This window comes from Anarhichas minor, unplaced genomic scaffold (genome assembly GCF_050575085.1).
Source record: "Anarhichas minor isolate MPS153535 unplaced genomic scaffold, ASM5057508v1 ptg000145l, whole genome shotgun sequence".
NCBI lineage: Eukaryota > Metazoa > Chordata > Actinopteri > Perciformes > Anarhichadidae > Anarhichas > Anarhichas minor.
The window spans coordinates 252,180-270,000 of record NW_027466591.1 but is presented as its reverse complement, the minus strand read 5'-3'; the positions used below and the strand labels follow the sequence as shown (position 1 = coordinate 270,000).

Genomic DNA, 17,821 nt, shown 5'->3' with positions numbered 1-17,821 from the left:
CTGTTAATCGATGAGCTGTAGAAGGTTCTATTGTTCTCCGGTCACTCGTGGTACCTGGGGACTTTGGTCTGGAAGCGGTTGTTGACGGGGATGCGTCCTCTGTTGTCCAGCTCGATGCCGACAGAATCCAGACCCAGGTTCTGTGTGAACGGTCGTCTGCCGATACAGACGAGCAGCACGTCGCACGTCAGAGTCTCGTTCTTCCCTCCGGCCGCCGCCTCCACCCTGAGACACCAACGCGGGGTTACACACGGCTGCTTTGCTTTAGTTTAAATATAAGATTCAGGGTGTTTTCTTTATTTTGTACTCACGCCACATCGATCTTGCCGTCGGGCCTCTTGGTGGCTCCCATGACTTTGGTGCCGAGCTTGAACTTGAGGCCCTGCTTCTGCAGGATGCGCTGGAAGCTCTTGGCCATCTCCATGTCGATGCCCATGCCGCCCACGTGGCCCAGGAACTCCACCGCTGTGACTTTGGAGCCCAGACGCTGCCACACGGACCCCTGCAGGACGGGAGGATCAACAGCTGTGTGACTTTAGGGAACGTTTACACACCAATGAGACCTTTTTCCTACATTTACGCCTCGTGTCCAACTCTACTCCGGCCATTGAGAGCCACTAAAGCGCTGCTGACGTCGCTGTAGTGTTAAAAGCTTTGTGGTTGTGTTTCAGTCTGGACGGGTAGAGACGTAAACCTGTAGAAGCGATGACGCAGACACACAAGTCCTCTACTTTATTGGTTCTCATCGGTCATCGACGTGTCCGTCTCTGAGCAGTAGTTTAACGTTTGACACACGATGACCAGATGTCCTCTATCAGTTTATCATCACTGATTTGAGCTTTTCATCTGTTTGAGTCTCTAGAATACTTTAATGTCTCCGGTTCTAAATGTTTCATCGCTGCAGCCGTGGCTACGAGCTACTTTAGGGCTCTACGCTCTGATTGGACAGAAGAGATGCTGACCAGCTCCACTCCGATGACTCCGGCTCCGATCACGATCATCTCCTCTGGAACCGTGTTCAGGGACAGAGCTCCTGTAGACGACACGATGCTCTCCTCATCGATCTGAGAGAGAGAGAACATTTGAGACTGTTTGAACAGTTACACGTTTCATTTTCACAGATTCAACTCAAGTACGTTGAGGAAAAGGTCCTTTATATACTCGACTATCAGACTAAGAGATTTGGTGATGAATGCCCCAAAATACTGGTTTGACTGTGAAGTTCAGCGTCTTCCCGCTTCATGGAGTCCTACCTGGATCCCAGGGAAAGGTGTGACCTCGGAGCCGGTGGCGATCAGGATGTTCTTGGTGTTGATCACCTGCTCGCTGCCGTCTGCTGCCACGGCCGTCACCTGGTTCTTACCGCTCACCCTCCCGTACCCGTTAACGTGGATCACCTGGGGGGGGGAAATCAGACTCTCAGTTACATTTAGAGAGAGAGAGAGACAGACACAGAAAGAGAGAGAGACTGACTGACTGACTTTGTTCTGTTTGAATAGATGAGCGATTCCTCCGGTCAGGGCTTTGACGGCTCCGCTCTTCTGAGCCATCATCTTCTCCAGGTTCAACGAGAGCCCTGAAACTGAGAGACAGACCTGGAGTCAGCATTAATCCTGAGGAGACGACGGTGACATCAAATATGAATATTCACAGACAACAATAACCGAGTTATTGATGAGCCGCTTCGTCTCAAACTAAAGACCTAAAAGCGTTTCAGGTTTCTTACTTTCGATGCCTCTGCTTTCGAAGTCCTTGCCGTGAGCCATGTGGTAGAAGTAGGAGTTGTTGAGCAGAGCCTGCAGACACACACATCAAGCAGAGAGTTGTTCATGCTTCTACATCTTAACCCTGAGCTGTTCACTTGCTTCATGTATCTCATGTTCCACTATTTGAGCAGCTTTGTGAACTCCAGACTGTAAAATGAACTCGATAAACGATATAAAACAGGAAAATGTTGCCGTCGCTCAAACCACAGAAGAAGAAACACCAGCTGATCACCTTTGAGGGGATGCAGCCGACGTTCAGACAGGTTCCACCCAGCGTGGCGTTCTTCTCCACACACACCGCCTGAAAAAGGATAGAAAGTACGTTCATGTGTTAACAGGAGAGCTGCCTTATTTACCATAAATATAATATATTAATCGTGAACATTGTGTGTTTTCTATCAGCGAGGAAAAGAAAGAAACAAACCTCAGATACAAGATTAAAAACAATACGTTAATGTTCTGAAAACGTGGATCAAACTGTTGTTTTCAGGCTGTTGTTGTAAATGTGTGAACAACTTTACATCCTGCTGTCTGCAGACTTTATAAGAAACACTCAGGATGAAATAATTATTTAATGAATTAGATTACAGCAAGATAACAATTATCAAACGAGCACAAATTCATCTTATCAGGGTTGAAATATTATTCAGAATTTGTAAAGCAAAGAATATTTAATAGATTTGTGTGTTAACATGAATTAGTGCTGGACAATACATCGGGTTTATATCTCTATGGTGATAATAACAATAATAATAGTAATATAAACGTCGTCTTTTCCTGCTCTTTAAGGCTGAATTACAGTAACGTGTAACTTCTATTATTCGTCCTCATATCCACATCACTGATGATCATTTATCATAAAATATCATTGTGTAAATATTTAGTGAAATCATCGATAGTCAACTCGACAATATCGCTGAAATATCTCCATCAAGATATTAGGTTCAAATAATCTGTAACATGAACCATAACTCTAGAGTTATAGTCGTAGACGCTCATCTGTTAAAATAATAAATAATGTGAATTTGGTTTTTTTGGGCTTTTGCACAGATCACACAGAATCAGTTTATTACAAAGTACGTTTGCACATATATGGAATTTGGCTAAAAAATAAACGTATGAAAAAGCACAAAAGAATAAACAAACAAATTTTAAGAGTACGTTAAAATAAACTAAAGGTTCAGGCTGGTTGTGAACTTTATTCTAACGTTGCTAAATCTATGAAAAAGGTTCGGATGTTAAAATATGAAGAGATTTAATGTTTCCTCCATAATTAAAGACATGAAGGAGCAACACTGAAGAAATCCCTCATTCTGAAGATTAATATATTATTATCATCATCTGTATCACATAAATATCACAATGAGAGAGAGAGAGACATATATATATATATATATATATATATATATATATATATATATATATATATACTGTATATAATATATATTATATACATTATATGCTTACCTTGAAGCCGAGCTGCGCCGCTTTGATGGCAGCGACGTAGCCGCCTGGACCGGAGCCCACCACCGTGACGTCTGCATCAACTACGGAGGCAACGCAGCAACTTTTAGCAACAGTTCAGAGCAACAGTTCAGAGCAACAGTTCAGAGCAACAGAACAACAGAGAATTTATCCCTCACTCATGAAAAGACGGGAGAACTACAGCATCAAAGTTTTAGTTCAGAGTCCTCTGATGATGTAACTTTATCTGAGGACTCAGAATGCTGTGATGAAGTTATAATAAATGATGTTCTCGCTGTGAAGAAAGGCAGAGCATCTGTAAACAGGTCTGGACCTCTCGTACGTTTGTTATTCTGAATACGACTAAACCGTTGTTTTTAAGTCTCTCGTAAGTTCACATTCAGTCCAGTGTTTCCTAAATGTGGAAACAAAACAACGATCACACATCCGGCTCCAGTCCAGAGAGTCTCGAGCCGTTAATACAGACGGTGATGAGCTTCATGAGCAGACTTACTTGCTGCTTTGTCAGCGTAGCTCCTGACAGACAGCACTGAGGCTCCGTGCAGTTTGCAGGGAAGGTGGTGGCTCCTCTGTGAAAACAAAGGAAAGAAAGAAAACCTGAAAACAAGATGGTCACACACAAAACGATCCGATACAGGAGAACCAACCACAACTAAAGCAAGTAAAGGTAATACAACCAGTTCCTCTGATAATAAATGAAACATCGGACAGCGTTTTCCAGGAAACTCTCAGACTTAATAACCTGTTTGTTATTTGTTTTGTGATTTTCCTTCAGTACAATTTCCTTGTTCAGCCGCTCAAGTGTGTAAAACACACACACACACACACACACACACACACCAGATGTTGGGGAGAAGCAAAGACAACCTGAACACTGTCTGCATCACAGTGAAGACATCATGATGCCAATGCTCTGATTTAAGGTCAAATACAAGCTTATTTATCCAGAGGACAGTTACAGTACAGAGACAGAAGAGTGCAAATAATAAATAAACTCATTATAAAAACACATACATATCATCAATAAGGTGCAAAAAAACTAATGTCAGTAATGTATACAGGTGACATGAGAGGATTGTAAGAAATAAAGAAGTTAATCTATAGTCTGTAGTCAGCATGGAGCTAACGTCACATTAAGAAACAGGAACATAAATACGTTTATTAACTAATTAGCTGTTTACTTATAGAATACATGTATCTGAAGACTTTGTCAATAAGAGAGAAGCTGTTAAAATGTGTAAACGTCTCAGCCAGAAGTCTCATAACAGTTAGCATTAGGTAACCACTGCTAACTAGCTTAGCGTGCTAGCACTAGCTTAGCATCCTAACATGGTTTGTTGGGAGGCGGCTGTCAACTGTAACGACAATTAAATTAACTAGTTAAGCTAACGTTACATCTAGAAACGCGTTACCCTTAAACATAATACAAAGGTCACGTGACCTCATCTCAAAATGTGTGTAATTAGTGAACGAAGCACCGTCAGATAACACCGACGAACGAGCTCCACGAATGCGTTTCAAACGTTCAAACACCAAAATAAGTAATTTTATTTAAATATGTTGTTAATTTAGCATATACCGAATTAATAAAGGGGAAGGTATAGAGTTAGTTAATGTATCAAATGTGTATTAAGCGACATATTTATTCGCTGACAGCCGCAACAACCCTGAATCTCCCGTGTTACCGGTGGAGTCTGGCGTTACGTTCTCTCCATACGACTTAACCAGGCCCGCCGGGCCGTAGGTCTCTAAACACCAGTAACCAGTAACCAGTACCCCCCAGAACCAAACTCTGGCCGGACCCAGTTAGAAGCTTCTCCGGACAACACACGTTGGTTAATAGATTACATGTAATCCGTCCTTACCGTGGCCAGAGAGCGGTATAACTGCGTCCAGCTCTGCTGCATTTTAGCCCGTGTTGTGGTCGCCTCTCACCGGATCTGTAACCTACAGAAAGGCCGACACAGCCAAGGACTACCGTCATTGCGCATGCGCAGTACCAGTAGTCCGTAAAAAAAAAAAAAAAAAACGCCCGTGTAGGTCGCCTACATATGACGTCAGTGATTGTGAAACCTGAAAAATCTCTCAACTCGTCACACCGACTCTCTGGTTGGGGAAAGACTTTAAAACAAGTAAAACAACAAATACAATGTTTCCAAAAAATATAGTTTCTGTCCTCTGTGAAATATCCAGAAGTATTCAGATCCTTTACTTTAGTAAAAGTACTAATACGACACTGTGGAAATACACCACTGCAAGTACAAGTCATGCATTCAAAACCTTACTGAAGTAAAAGTATGTTTCAGCTAAATGTAGTGAAAGTAAAAGTATTTATTGATCAGCAAAATGTTTTCCTATTATATCTGTTTCTGCATTAATATTACTGCTGCATTAATGTGCATGTTGCATGTTTTTAACTCCTTTATATGGTTTAATCTACATCAATTCATCATATTATATTAAATCATCATATGTTTGTAGACATGAGGAACACTTCATCCTTCAGTTCACATAATCTTCACTGTAAAAGGCGTAAAGCTCTCAAAGCACTACACTTTGTTGTCTGATGCTGAGTTTCCTGCTTTGATCGCCTCCAGGTTCTCAGGGAGGGCCGAGAGAACCCCTTCAGGGATTCAGGAGGTGGAATCTGAATGTTCTGGGTCTTTATTGAACCAGGAAGGTTTGGATTTAAAGCATGATGCAGATACACTTTTGCTTACGACACCAACTGTTAAAGATAGACTACGAAAGATTGCTAAAAATGTTTAACTTTACACTTTTTCTGCAAGTGTACAAACATTACAAAACATTTGTTGTGTCGTCTCAGGAGCGTAGCGCCCTCCCTCCGGTTCCCCCTCAGCTAAACGCTGTTAGCTTTGTCAGCACTGTTAGCTTCCAGCTGCTGGCTCAGCCATCAACATGTTGGAGGCAATAGATATGCTCTGAATATCAAATTTAGCACCTTTAAAATAGAGAGCTTATGATTTGTTTTTCACTTTTGCATCACAATAATCAAATATCAGTCATTTGTAGCATCAATCGTCCATTCTCATGGAAGTTTTAAACCCGCAAGAAAAACATCTTATTGTATATTAAAGGTATTTTCACTCTCTTCTTAGGACTAAATATATTTATACCTATGATTTAGTGAATACAAATGTAATAAACTCACATTGTTCTTTGTCAGAGGTCAGGAGGTCCTGACAGCTTAATGCATGTACAGTAGGTTTACTGCCCCTCATTCAGTATTAATGTCGGTTCTTTGCATATTCTGTGGATGACTTTTAAATGACTCTTTGAGCTCCTTTGTTGTTATGTCCACCTGTTTTGAATGTGTATTATTCATGATGACCTGAAGAGATATCCCTGGAGGACCAGTTATCCTACCTAGCAGACAAAAGTGAACCACGTATATCTTTAAAGTATAGCGTTAAATTAAATGAATTGTCAAACACAGGTGAAACTGTTACGGTATAGTTATCTCTGGTACTTGGATCAGAACCAGAGTCTAATCTCACTCCATCAGAGAGTACGACAAATACTAACATCAGTTAATTAATACTACCAACATCTTCACAACTACACTGCCAAAACAAAGACTGCAAATTTAAGCCAGGGGCTGAAAATAAGGGGAACAAAAGCAGTGATAAGAATTTTATAAAAACAGCTGTTAGAGCCATATTTTTAGTTTTGATTACAAATCATAATTTCTCATTTTTGCTAATATATTTGTGTGACTCCTTTAATTTATGAACGAAGGCTACATTTTGGATTCTGTATAATTACTTTTCTTTAGGAACTTCCGTGATTAACCAGATGAGGATCAGCTGGCATAAGAGGAAGGGGTGGGACTGAGTCTCGAGTGTTGGTTTTCCTTTGTGTGGAACGGGGCATCGGGACAGTCTTTGACCTCACGTTTAACAGATTATATTTTGCTGTTCAATTTGTCAAAAGAGAAAATAAAATCAATCAAGTGACGGCAAAGAAAGCAGTGTCTGCAAGAGTCATTATTTAGACGGTTCAACGTGTGAGTCAGAAACAGAGCCCCGTAACGTGGCCCAGTACAGAGGAAGAGGAATCAAGAACGGGCCACCACAACAGCACATGTATACATCGTTCATCAAAAATACATTTATTACACTACATGAAAGTGAATCGAGAAAATCAAATGTATTACTGCTCAGAGTGATTGACAGGAGAGATTATTAATGGGGCAAAGTTGTCATTATCAACATCATCATAGTAAAAACCAGGACTAAAGTATGGGAAGAGTTTCTCAGTGAAGCAGCAGCCAGTAAAGGAGTAGATAAGAGCTGCAGCATCAACATCATAAAAGGAGACCAGACCCTCCTCATAATCCACAAACACCCCCACCTTCTGAGGCTGAGACTTCAGAGAGAGATCAACCAGAGTGTCAGCACAAGCTCCGTATTCATCCTCATTCCTCAAACATATCGTCCAGTAACCATCCTGAGGAGTCAGTGTGATTTCTCCCTTCCTGTTGATCGACTCTCTGGCCACTCCTAACTCCCACTCAGTCTTCTCTTTAACCTGAACCTCGTAGTAAAATCTTCCTGAAGAGAAACTCTGCTTTGCTAAAACACAAGTACAAGAATCAAATCTCTCTGGATTCTCTGGGTGATATGTCCATTCTTCACCATCATGTACTTGTTTTTCATCATCAGACAGGATGAGTTTGGGATGTGCTGTATCAGGATCAAGTGTCACATCCACTGCAGACTGCTGGACCCTCTTCAGCTCGACGAAAAGCAGATAACTTATCTCTTCATTAAGCATCTCCTCCAGCTGATTCACAGCTCTCCTCACAGTCCCCTCATATGAAGGTGGACTGACTCTGACTCCTGTCCAGTTCTTGGTGGGTGTCGCAGTGTTCAGGGTCCTGAAGCTCTGGAGGAGGTGGAGGTGGTCTTCAGAGCGTGAGAGCTGCTCCACCTCAGTGCTTCTCTTCTTCAGCTCAGAGATTTCCTGTTCCAGCTCTTTGATGAAGCCTTCAGCCTGTTTCTCTGTCTTTCTCTGCTTCTCTTTGATCGTGTTGATGAGCTCGGCCTGGCTTCTCTCAACAGACTCCTTCAGAGCGGTGAAGACCTGAACACCATCTGCTATCTCTCTGTCTGCATCTTCCTCACTGATCTCCACTGAGTGTTTGATCTCCTGAATCTTTATTTCTCTCTCTTGGAGCATCTGCTGGATTTCAGTCTTCGTCCTCTCCAGCTCGGCCTTTGTTCCTTCATATTCTTCTTTCAGTAGAACAACAACATGTGTTTTGTGGTTTAAAATTATCCAGAGGATGAAAACACACATCAGACCCAACAGGTAGAGCATCCAGGGCTTCAGTTTGGTTCCAGTGCAGACGTCACAGGGAACTTCTCCTGGTTTGGCAGCTTGTTGCTCTGAGCTGCTGCTGCTGGCTTTCTGTTGAGCTGACTGTCTGAACTGAGCAGCCATCTCAGAGATCAAAGTATTGACCAGCAGCTCAGGTCTGGTGTTGAAACCCTTTTTACAGTTGGGACACTGATAAGGGGCATCAATATCCCAGTGTTCAGTGATGCAGGCTTTACAGAAGTTGTGTCCACATGATGTGCTGACTGGATCAGTGAACACATCCAGACAGATGGAGCACAGAAACTGATCTTCAGTCAGCAGACAGCTGGCAGCAGACATATCTACACTCTGAGGACAACAAGTGTGACAAAAACAAAACTGTTATTATCTTCTGATTGTTTGTTTATTAAAATCAGCACGATGTACTTAAATGTGCTTAACGTCAGTTCAAGGTGGAGGTTTAAATTCTAAGGTTTAAATAAAACTGTTATTACATATCTTTTGATTGTTTGTTTAATAAAATCAAACTAGGATCAGTGGAATATAAGGAAAATCATCATTAATGCTGTTGGGGGAAAACACCTTCTCTGTTCAAAGTGCAGAGCAAGTCATTGCACGTTTCCTCTCGACACAGTTGTCATTTTCATGCCCAGCGCCCACATTGTGTAAGTACTTGTGCCCGGTGTGAGGAGAGGATTGGGGGACGGCGGAGGCAGAGGGTCCACCGGCCGAGGACCACATACCTGTCCCGTCTCTCCCTTCACAATATATCATGGCAACATTAATTCAGCACCCGCCGTCAATGGACAGCGACATATAGCCAACTATGAATATCAATATGTGAATGCTGCAGAGCTTTTTGTTTAGCGTGTGTATTCATTGTGTTTAAACAGTGTTTCTGCACCGGTGCAGGTAAAGATCAGGGTCCTCTAATATTATCAGTGTTAAACTGTTTGTACAATTAGATTCCAGTGGTGGCTGAGTAGGATTGTTTCTGACTTGTGTGACTTTAGCGTTCTGAACTCCAAAAGTCAAACTTTATTGAAAATAAAATAATAATCTAAATTTTTTATTTATTTGACGAAATATTCTGCTTCAATTTATAGTTTACTGCAGAAAATCGCTCGCTTCTCCAATGAGCTGAATCCACGATTTAAATAGCAGAGTGGTAGATGACACTATGATTGGTTTGAATCATGTTACGCCTAAAACACACCTATGATTAATTAAGAAACTAACTAACTTGCAACAGTGGAGTTGGACACGTTCTAAATGCCGTTGCGCCATGCACTTTAGACAATGCTCTATAGATCATTTAAATAGGGCCTTTACCCCGTGTCTAGACCGAACAGGTCACGTCAGCGTTGACGCGACTCTGAGTTCTGTCTGGTACTTGAATTTCTAAATTGTTAAAGACCGAAGTATTAATAAACCTCGATGTTATCGGTTAATTTATCGATATCCTGCTCTGTGTGTGAGGGCTGATCCAGTGAACAGCAGCTAAAAAGCCAATAATTTATCAATACACCAACAAGCATGAACATGATGTAAACATCAGGGGTGTGACAATACCTGTATTTGTATTGAACTGTTCGGTACAAGACAATCGGTTCGGTATGCGTCAACCTTTCGGTGTGCAAACAGTTGAAAAGATACGAAATAATAGAAATTCTTGAGCTTGAGTTTCACCTGGAAAGTTTTGGCAACGCACCAGTTGCTGTCTGCTGTAGCCGCGTGGTGGCATGCTGGCTGGTTTAGTCGGGTTAATCCAGCTCAATAGAGCATGATTTGTGTCAAACTGTGTGCCGACAGTTAAACAGAAGTCGGGTATATATGTTGATACATAACATCGGACTGGACGGCGAGTCCTTCTTCTCACCACGGTGTTCGGACAGCCTCCCACTGAGGATTCAGACCGAGCCAAAGTCACTAATGCTCGAGAGTATCGCTGCGTTTATGAGACAACGCGCGATCGTAGACATCACCGATTTTGAGCATATTGTTAAAGTGCTTCAACCCCGAGTGCCGTCGTCTTTTTAAAATTGTTCCCAATGAGTAGAGAGCGCACGCGGCCACCTAGAGAAAAAGCTGCTGCACCCAGCGTCTTTTTTTCGGAGCACTCCGCCTTTGTTTTGTGCGCTTCAAGTTGAAAGCTGAAAAAGCTCTGGTGACGTCACCATAGCTTGTTTTGGCCGTGCCTCTGTCCATCCTGAAAGTTATACTTTTACACGATCATGACAAAGACCGAAAATCTTATTTGTGGGAGCAGATCGTCCGGGTGAACACTGAATGTTTTATCACCGTGCGCTTTGTCTCTCCTTGCTCTAACGTGACGGCTGTCAGACTGAGCTCATCTATACAGAGTATGAAGCAGACGTCCTCCGTTTGGTGCTCATGGTAAAGTCAAACAAATAGATAATAACAGCAAAGGAGCATGTCAGTCGACCATACAACTGAGGATAAAGTGGTGATAATGTTGTCATACCGAGCGACCTGCAAACACTTTTCTGCCAGAAGAAGACTACGTGGACTCAGGCCATAGATGTTTAGTTTGTTTCTTTATTGTTGTAAATTCTCTGCTGGCTGAGACAAAGCAGTGAAGGTACATTATAACGTTATCATGATGTGTTCACGTGTCATCTGTAAAATGTGCTCTTGGTGATAAACTTGAATAAATCCAGTAGTTTGAATGAGATGTTTCCACATGAATATAAAACAGATATTAGAGATGAATTATGAGCTGTTTAACTTCCTAACACGAGCTGTAAGCTGATTATTATACATCATAAATAATAATGATGAGATGTGTTTCAATCAATACAAATAAAATTATTTATTTCCTTTTTTATGCACAAAATAATGACTATAACAGTCCAACTTTTAGAATTTCTGACTGACTTCAGAGCGGTTGAAATTATTTTTTGGGATGGTAGTGAAGAAAATAAATAGCCTGGAGCTAACCAGTTAGGCACGCTCACATGCACTAACACGCATGCTCACATGCACTAACATGCACGCTCACACGCACTAAAAGGCACGAGGCTGGCTGTGTCAACAAAGACTGGAGAAGCTCTGACAACAACACACACAGACTTTAATCTCTGCTCAGGTGGACATTAGTCCTCTATAACTGCACAGAGATCATGTGTTTGATGCTAAAATAATGTTCAGAATGTGAAACACAACTTCTTTAAAGTTCAAGGTTATATTCTATTATAAGACATGTATTTTCTGTATATTAGACAATACAAAGGTAGCTAAGCTAAAGGCTAGTTAGCTGTTAGCAGGTCTAGTTTCTCTGCTGTGTGTTCTTTGTTCTGGATCTTGGTTTGAACTCACTTTTGACCAGATGTTGAGTGTCTCTGTAGAACAGTGTACTCACCAGAGTTTGTCAGAGACTCTGCTGGATTCACTTGAATGTTTCTTCAGAGAGAAACAGAGAGACTTGTCTCGACTGCAGCTCTGCTGTCGCTCAGAATAACTTTCACTTTCACTTCAGGAGAAGTGAGTCTGCAGCTCCTCTTTCAGAGCTGCTCCTCCTCTCAGTGAAGCTCTGTGAAGGAGCTCTTACTGCCTCTTTGACAAACACCCTGACATATATTAGGAGAGATGAGTCTTTACTTTTTTCAAGGATGTAAATAAAGAGCAGCTAAAAGAACAAACTTACAAATAGACAGCATAACAACAACATCGTGGTTTTGAATTACCAGATTACAGAACAACAGTGATATGAGTTTATTTCATGTTGAATGTAAAATGTAAATCTGCATTTATTGAAGTAAAACGTATAATCGTTCCCTCTTAGATGAAGAGGGGGAAAGTAAAAAGCCTCCAAAAATGGAAAACCACAAGTAAAGTAAGACAACCTGATTTTTCTTTTGTACATTAAATGTATCTTGTTGTTTCTCTGCTAATGTGTCATTCTGACTGTAACCATTTCAGTATCTGTTCCACACACGACACAGTGTCATGAGCTACTCTGTGGTTGTTTTAAAGCACTCTTTAAGTCATTCTTCTTCACTGAAAGTAAAGTTACTGATTTTAGATTGAGCTCTAAAACTACAAAACACACAAAATGTTTGCTAATTACATTCGATTTGATAGAGTATTTGTATAAAGATGTAAAGTTCATTGTGCTCCTGCTTTCCTGTACTCTGCTTCAGCATCAGACTGTAGTTATTCATTAAGAGCACGTCTTCATATGGACACAGAGACACTAGTGGACTAAGATGAGAGCACGTCTTCATATGGACACAGAGACACTAGTGGACTAAGATGAGAGCACGTCTTCATATGGACACAGAGACACTAGTGGACTAAGATGAGAGCACGTCTTCATATGGACACAGAGACACTAGTGGACTAAGATGAGAGCACGTCTTCATATGGACACAGAGACACTAGTGGACTAAGATGAGAGCACGTCTTCATATGGACACAGAGACACTAGTGGACTAAGATGAGAGCACGTCTTCATATGGACACAGGCTGCAGTTTGTTATGAACTCCTCTAGAGGGCGTCCTCACATCTCGCTCATTCTCTACTAACTAGCAGCACTGGTTTAAAATGATAAAACAACACGACATTATGTTACACTACCAACCATCTAATGTGTGATGTTGTGCTGCAGCTCGTCAGCTCAACATGATTTTGAGGTGATTATAAATATCATCAATGTTTTATTCAACTTGATATTAATCAACAACAAAGTACCTTCATCAGACAACATGAACACTTTATTAAACTTGAAACTGTGAGCTACAATAATGCAGAAATGCGTGTTGGTTCACTTGGTAAGGAACGTTTTCTTGACCTGATAATGTAAAACAATTATTTGTCTTAACTCGCTGTATCAAGTTCAAACAACAAGTGAAAAAAGTTCAATCAACTTACTTGAACAGTAATGTTGAGACAACTAGAACATTGCAGTTAAATCAACTTGATGAACTTTAATTTCTTCAAGTTAAGTTAACTCACATTTTCAAGGCAGCAGGTGAACTTTCATTTGCAAGTTTAACTGACTTGAAATGTCGTACAGTGTAGAAACTATTGTTATTAAAACTATTTGTCAAAGTAGGCTAAACATTTTAAATCAGATTTAATATTCAACTCAACACAAAGCTATTTGTCTTCATCACTTGTTGTATTGAAGTGTCTGAGGGAGACCTTTAGCGTCAGAGAGTCAGCTCGGACAAAGAGGAGGAAGAGGAGGAGCAGAGAGATGATGATGATGATGATGATGATGAGAGAACCAGACACATTACATTTGCAGAAGAAAAGATGGAAGCTACTGCTTGGGGGGGGGTCTCATTTATAAACCCTGAAAGAGGCGTTCACCAAGTTTTGACGAATAAAAACAAAGTTAACCGGAGGATGTGAGCACCTGAGCCTCTGACCCAAGGTGGTGAATTGAAGTCAGATTGTAGGAATTAAATGTGATGTGATGACGCCTCTCACACATTTAATGTCACTTCATATCACATGTTACTTTGCACGTCTAAATCCTCTTCATCATAAACTCTCAAAGCAGCAGTATTATTAGTGCTGATGAGTCACAACTACTACAATGCTTGTATTCACAGTTTGTGGTTGAATGTGGGCGTGTAGAGGCTGATCTGTTTATACAAGTTCAATTTTAGTTTTTTGGCGGTGTGCCATTTCCAGCTTTTGTGCGCACGTACACTTTAAGTATGGATCCTACACACTTTATAAATGAGACATATTATTACACTATATATATCATTTCTCTCCACAACCCCCACGGTCACCACGTGGACCTCAGCTAAACATTTGTCCAGTGGAACTTCCTGTCCGAGTAGTTCTGAGGTTTTATGTTACATCAGATATTATCAGCTGAACTGCGTCACAAAGACAGACAGCAGTAACTACAGAAACAGTCACATTGGATATTTACCAGATTGTGTAACAGCTTGTTGTAATACGTCAAATTTCTGCCTTTACAGGTAATTAAAGTCAAGAGATAAAATCAGATACATTAAGCTCCACTAGTTAGCTTTTAGCAGGCCTAGTTTATCTGATGTTACTTATTGTTCTTGGCTACAGCATTGGTTTCTCTCTTGAACTACATCTTGACTACATTTAGTCTGTAGAACAGTTTACTCACCAGAGTTTGTCAGAGACTCTGTTGTGTTGTTGAGAAGAAGCTGCTGGATTCAGTTGAATGTTTCTTCAGAGAGAAACAGAGAGACTTGTCTCGACTGCAGCTCTGCTGTCGCTCAGACTAACTTTACTTTGATTTCAGGAAATGTGAAGTAGCATCTCTCCTCTTTCAGAGTTGCTCCTCCTCTCAGTGAAGCTCTGATTGTACATTTGTAACCCTGGTTTGCACATCCCAGGTTCTTGCCACCTCACTCTGTGGTCTAACCTCCATGCTGCATATGTCTCAGGGGAACAAGGTTTGTGTTCTTTCAAAGCTATCCTGCAGCCTGGTGGACTAAGTGTCTCTCCACCCACTGACAGCAGGAGGGGCCCGCTAAGCCTTGGTGGCGTCTTGCACCTTGGCCATGGGTGTGTAATAGTCTATATTTGTACATAGTTAGCTTAAAAAAACATAAAGGTTAATGTTCTGGACAGTATTTAAAGAGTTATTACAGGAATTATTTAGATATTATATAGAACTAGATAAGCTACAACAAAAAACAAATAACTTTTAAAGTTACTACGATGGGGAACTTTCATGTAGTGTTGATTGTGTCGCCCCCTGTGGACTAAAGTGGTAGTGTCTCTGAGCACCAGAGTCCCTTTAGAAAACCTCTCATGTTACTGCAGCAGGTCTGACAGTCTGCCCCTCTCAGTCCTGGTTCTGGTTCTCCCGTGCCTCCCTTCCCTCCAGCGGGTCCAGCAATACGTCCTGGGTCTCCAGCAGCGTGGTGTCGGTGTTGACTCCCAGAGAGGAGAAGCTCTGCTCCTGGAGGAGGAGGAGGAGGAGGAGGAGGAGGAGGAGGAGGAGGAGGAGGAGGAGGAGACACTGCTGCTGCTGCCGGGAGCTGAGCGCTCCCATATTGTCGGAGCCAGTCTGCAAATCTTAAATGATTATAATATTAATCTGAATCTGTAAAGTAAGTTAAGTCATGAAATAAACGTTGTGGAGTAAAAAGCACAACATGTTCCTCTTATGTAGCGGAGTAGAAAGCTGGAGTACCTCAAATTTGTACTTTAACCAGAGTAAATGTACCTCAAGACGAATGGAGATCAGTTTTTTAGAGGAAACAAAATCTTTGTGTTTTTGTTTTTTAGTGGTTGACTTTAGGATTCATAGAAAGGGGGGGCTTAGCTCCAAGGGGAGCAGCATGTTTGCACGCACAGCGCGCGGCAATTTTCTTTGGCGCCCATTTGGGGCCGTGGATATCCATTGTTTCAGTTCATAGATTGGTTCAATCAGAAAGAGTGTGATTTTGCTCTGTAGCTTTGCTTGCATTCAGTATATGATAACACAAGAGACAGAATTTGACGGTCATAGTGAAATTTGACAACACAAATATGAACTTTTCTCAAATAAAGAATATCCGCGTCACTCCCAAATCCTAATTCTTAAAGGGACCGCACACAATGGATGGAGAATGGACCTGACAGTGTCAACTTTATATCGTTCAGTATGATGATGGCTGTTGGATTGTAATTTGAAGGGGGAGAAAACATACAAACCAGAACGCACGCACATATGTAGCATGTTAGAGTTATAAATAACTTGTCCATGTGAGAAACAATAGTTTAATTTAATGACATCACCAAAATAAAAATATATATATTTTTTTCTTCTTTTTCTTTTTTAAAGCCAATAATGCCAAATTATTTGGGGGGGCTGAAGAACATTTTAGGGGGGCTTCAGCCCCCCTAAAATAGGCCTAACGACGCCCCTGTCTCAGAGGATAAGTGTGTTATGTTTATTGTTCTGTGAATCCTGAATATGGAGGATGTTTACAAGTGGCACAAAAGTGAATAAAAATGTATAGACAGTGTAAACTTATGCTCCTTATTGTTCATGCATTCACCAAGCATGACAACTCTAAATCCTATCTTTATACAAACAGACACTAAAACACGTAGTATAGCTATCACTATCGCCATATAGTTCAAAAGCACAATCTATTTAACTGTTACTCTCAATGTCTTTATGAATATGCTGCTTTTGTTTTGTGTTGTATTGTGTTGTATCGTGTTGTATTGTGTTGTATTGTATTGTATTGTGTTGTATTGTGTTGTATTGTGTTGTATTGTGTTGTATTGTATTGTATTGTGTTGTATTGTGTTGTATTGTGTTGTATTGTGTTGTATTGTGTTGTATTGTATTGTATTGTGTTGTATTGTGTTGTATTGTGTTGTATTGTATTGTATTGTGTTGTATTGTGTTGTATTGTATTGTATTGTGTTGTATTGTGTTGTATTGTGTTGTATTGTGTTGTATTGTATTGTATTGTGTTGTATTGTGTTGTATTGTGTTGTATTGTGTTGTATTGTATTGTATTGTGTTGTATTGTGTTGTATTGTGTTGTGCAGTGTTAGTGTTTGCTGTTGACTTGTGCTCATATTAATAGGCCATGAATTGTACTAACCTGCCCAGGAACCACAGACATGGAAGTTGTCTCTCTAGATAACTCACATTTACATCGAGGTGGAGACTGAAATGTTGATTAATTAATGTGCACCTAAATAAATACATTTATACAATATTATGTTCTGATGATCAGGCTTTACTCCAACAACTTAACTTTGATTACATTCAAAACATGAAGTAAACAACACGTGTTCTTTCATGTGATTATTATAATTATAGACACTCACTAGGCTGTAAAAGTTGATTGAGAGTTGAAATGTTTCTGCATATTATTATGATTTATTGTATTTATTGGATTGAGTACTTTTCTTCGGTAGCCTCCATTTGACTTCATTCACAAATACAAATACTATGAATGCAGTATTTAAAGATGTACTTTTTAGTTACAGGACTTCTTGAGTATTTTCTCCACCACTGATGCTGCACGTGAAGTGTAAAATCACGGTCCGGTTCCTCCCGGCGTCCCTGAACGCACCGCGGAGAGTCCAGGGTATTTAACATTCTACCCTGGACAGCGGCAGGTTGTTGCGCAAGCGCAGCCCATTCAGTCTGCATGAATACGGAGCGAGGAGAGGACAGGAGCACTGGGAGCACTGGGACTGGGTGGACACAGTGGACTGGACGGACCGGACCGGACCCGGGCAGGCGGAC

General features: G+C 40.9%; 2 protein-coding genes across 3 annotated transcripts in view; both read right to left on the bottom strand.

The window, feature by feature from the left end:
• dld (deltaD) overlaps positions 1-5,238 on the bottom strand; it is a 7,916-nt gene extending 2,678 nt beyond the window's left edge. Inside the window, exons 1-10 of the mRNA XM_076085226.1 lie at positions 5,117-5,238; positions 3,745-3,820; positions 3,234-3,313; positions 1,999-2,067; positions 1,727-1,796; positions 1,482-1,582; positions 1,254-1,397; positions 963-1,064; positions 312-502; positions 55-225 (exon numbers count right to left, since the gene is read on the bottom strand). Coding sequence (XP_075941341.1) covers positions 55-225; positions 312-502; positions 963-1,064; positions 1,254-1,397; positions 1,482-1,582; positions 1,727-1,796; positions 1,999-2,067; positions 3,234-3,313; positions 3,745-3,820; positions 5,117-5,158 — 1,046 coding nt within the window. The 5' untranslated portion in view covers positions 5,159-5,238. The remainder of the gene's footprint in view (positions 1-54; positions 226-311; positions 503-962; positions 1,065-1,253; positions 1,398-1,481; positions 1,583-1,726; positions 1,797-1,998; positions 2,068-3,233; positions 3,314-3,744; positions 3,821-5,116) is intronic.
• Positions 5,239-7,360: 2,122 nt separating this feature from the next.
• On the bottom strand, positions 7,361-15,007 carry LOC142943625 (nuclear factor 7, ovary-like). 2 transcript variants are annotated; one of them, XM_076085228.1, is made up of 2 exons: positions 14,720-15,007; positions 7,361-8,942 (listed from the first exon to the last, which is right to left on the bottom strand). In XM_076085228.1, the coding sequence occupies exon 2, from the start codon at positions 8,931-8,933 to the stop codon at positions 7,425-7,427; it is 1,509 nt and encodes a 502-aa protein (XP_075941343.1). In that variant the 5' UTR covers positions 8,934-8,942; positions 14,720-15,007; the 3' UTR covers positions 7,361-7,424. The 2 variants fall into 2 exon arrangements, with proteins under 2 accessions (XP_075941343.1, XP_075941342.1); XM_076085227.1 differs by lacking the exon at positions 14,720-15,007 and adding an exon at positions 11,977-14,705.
• Positions 15,008-17,821: the final 2,814 nt, after the last annotated feature.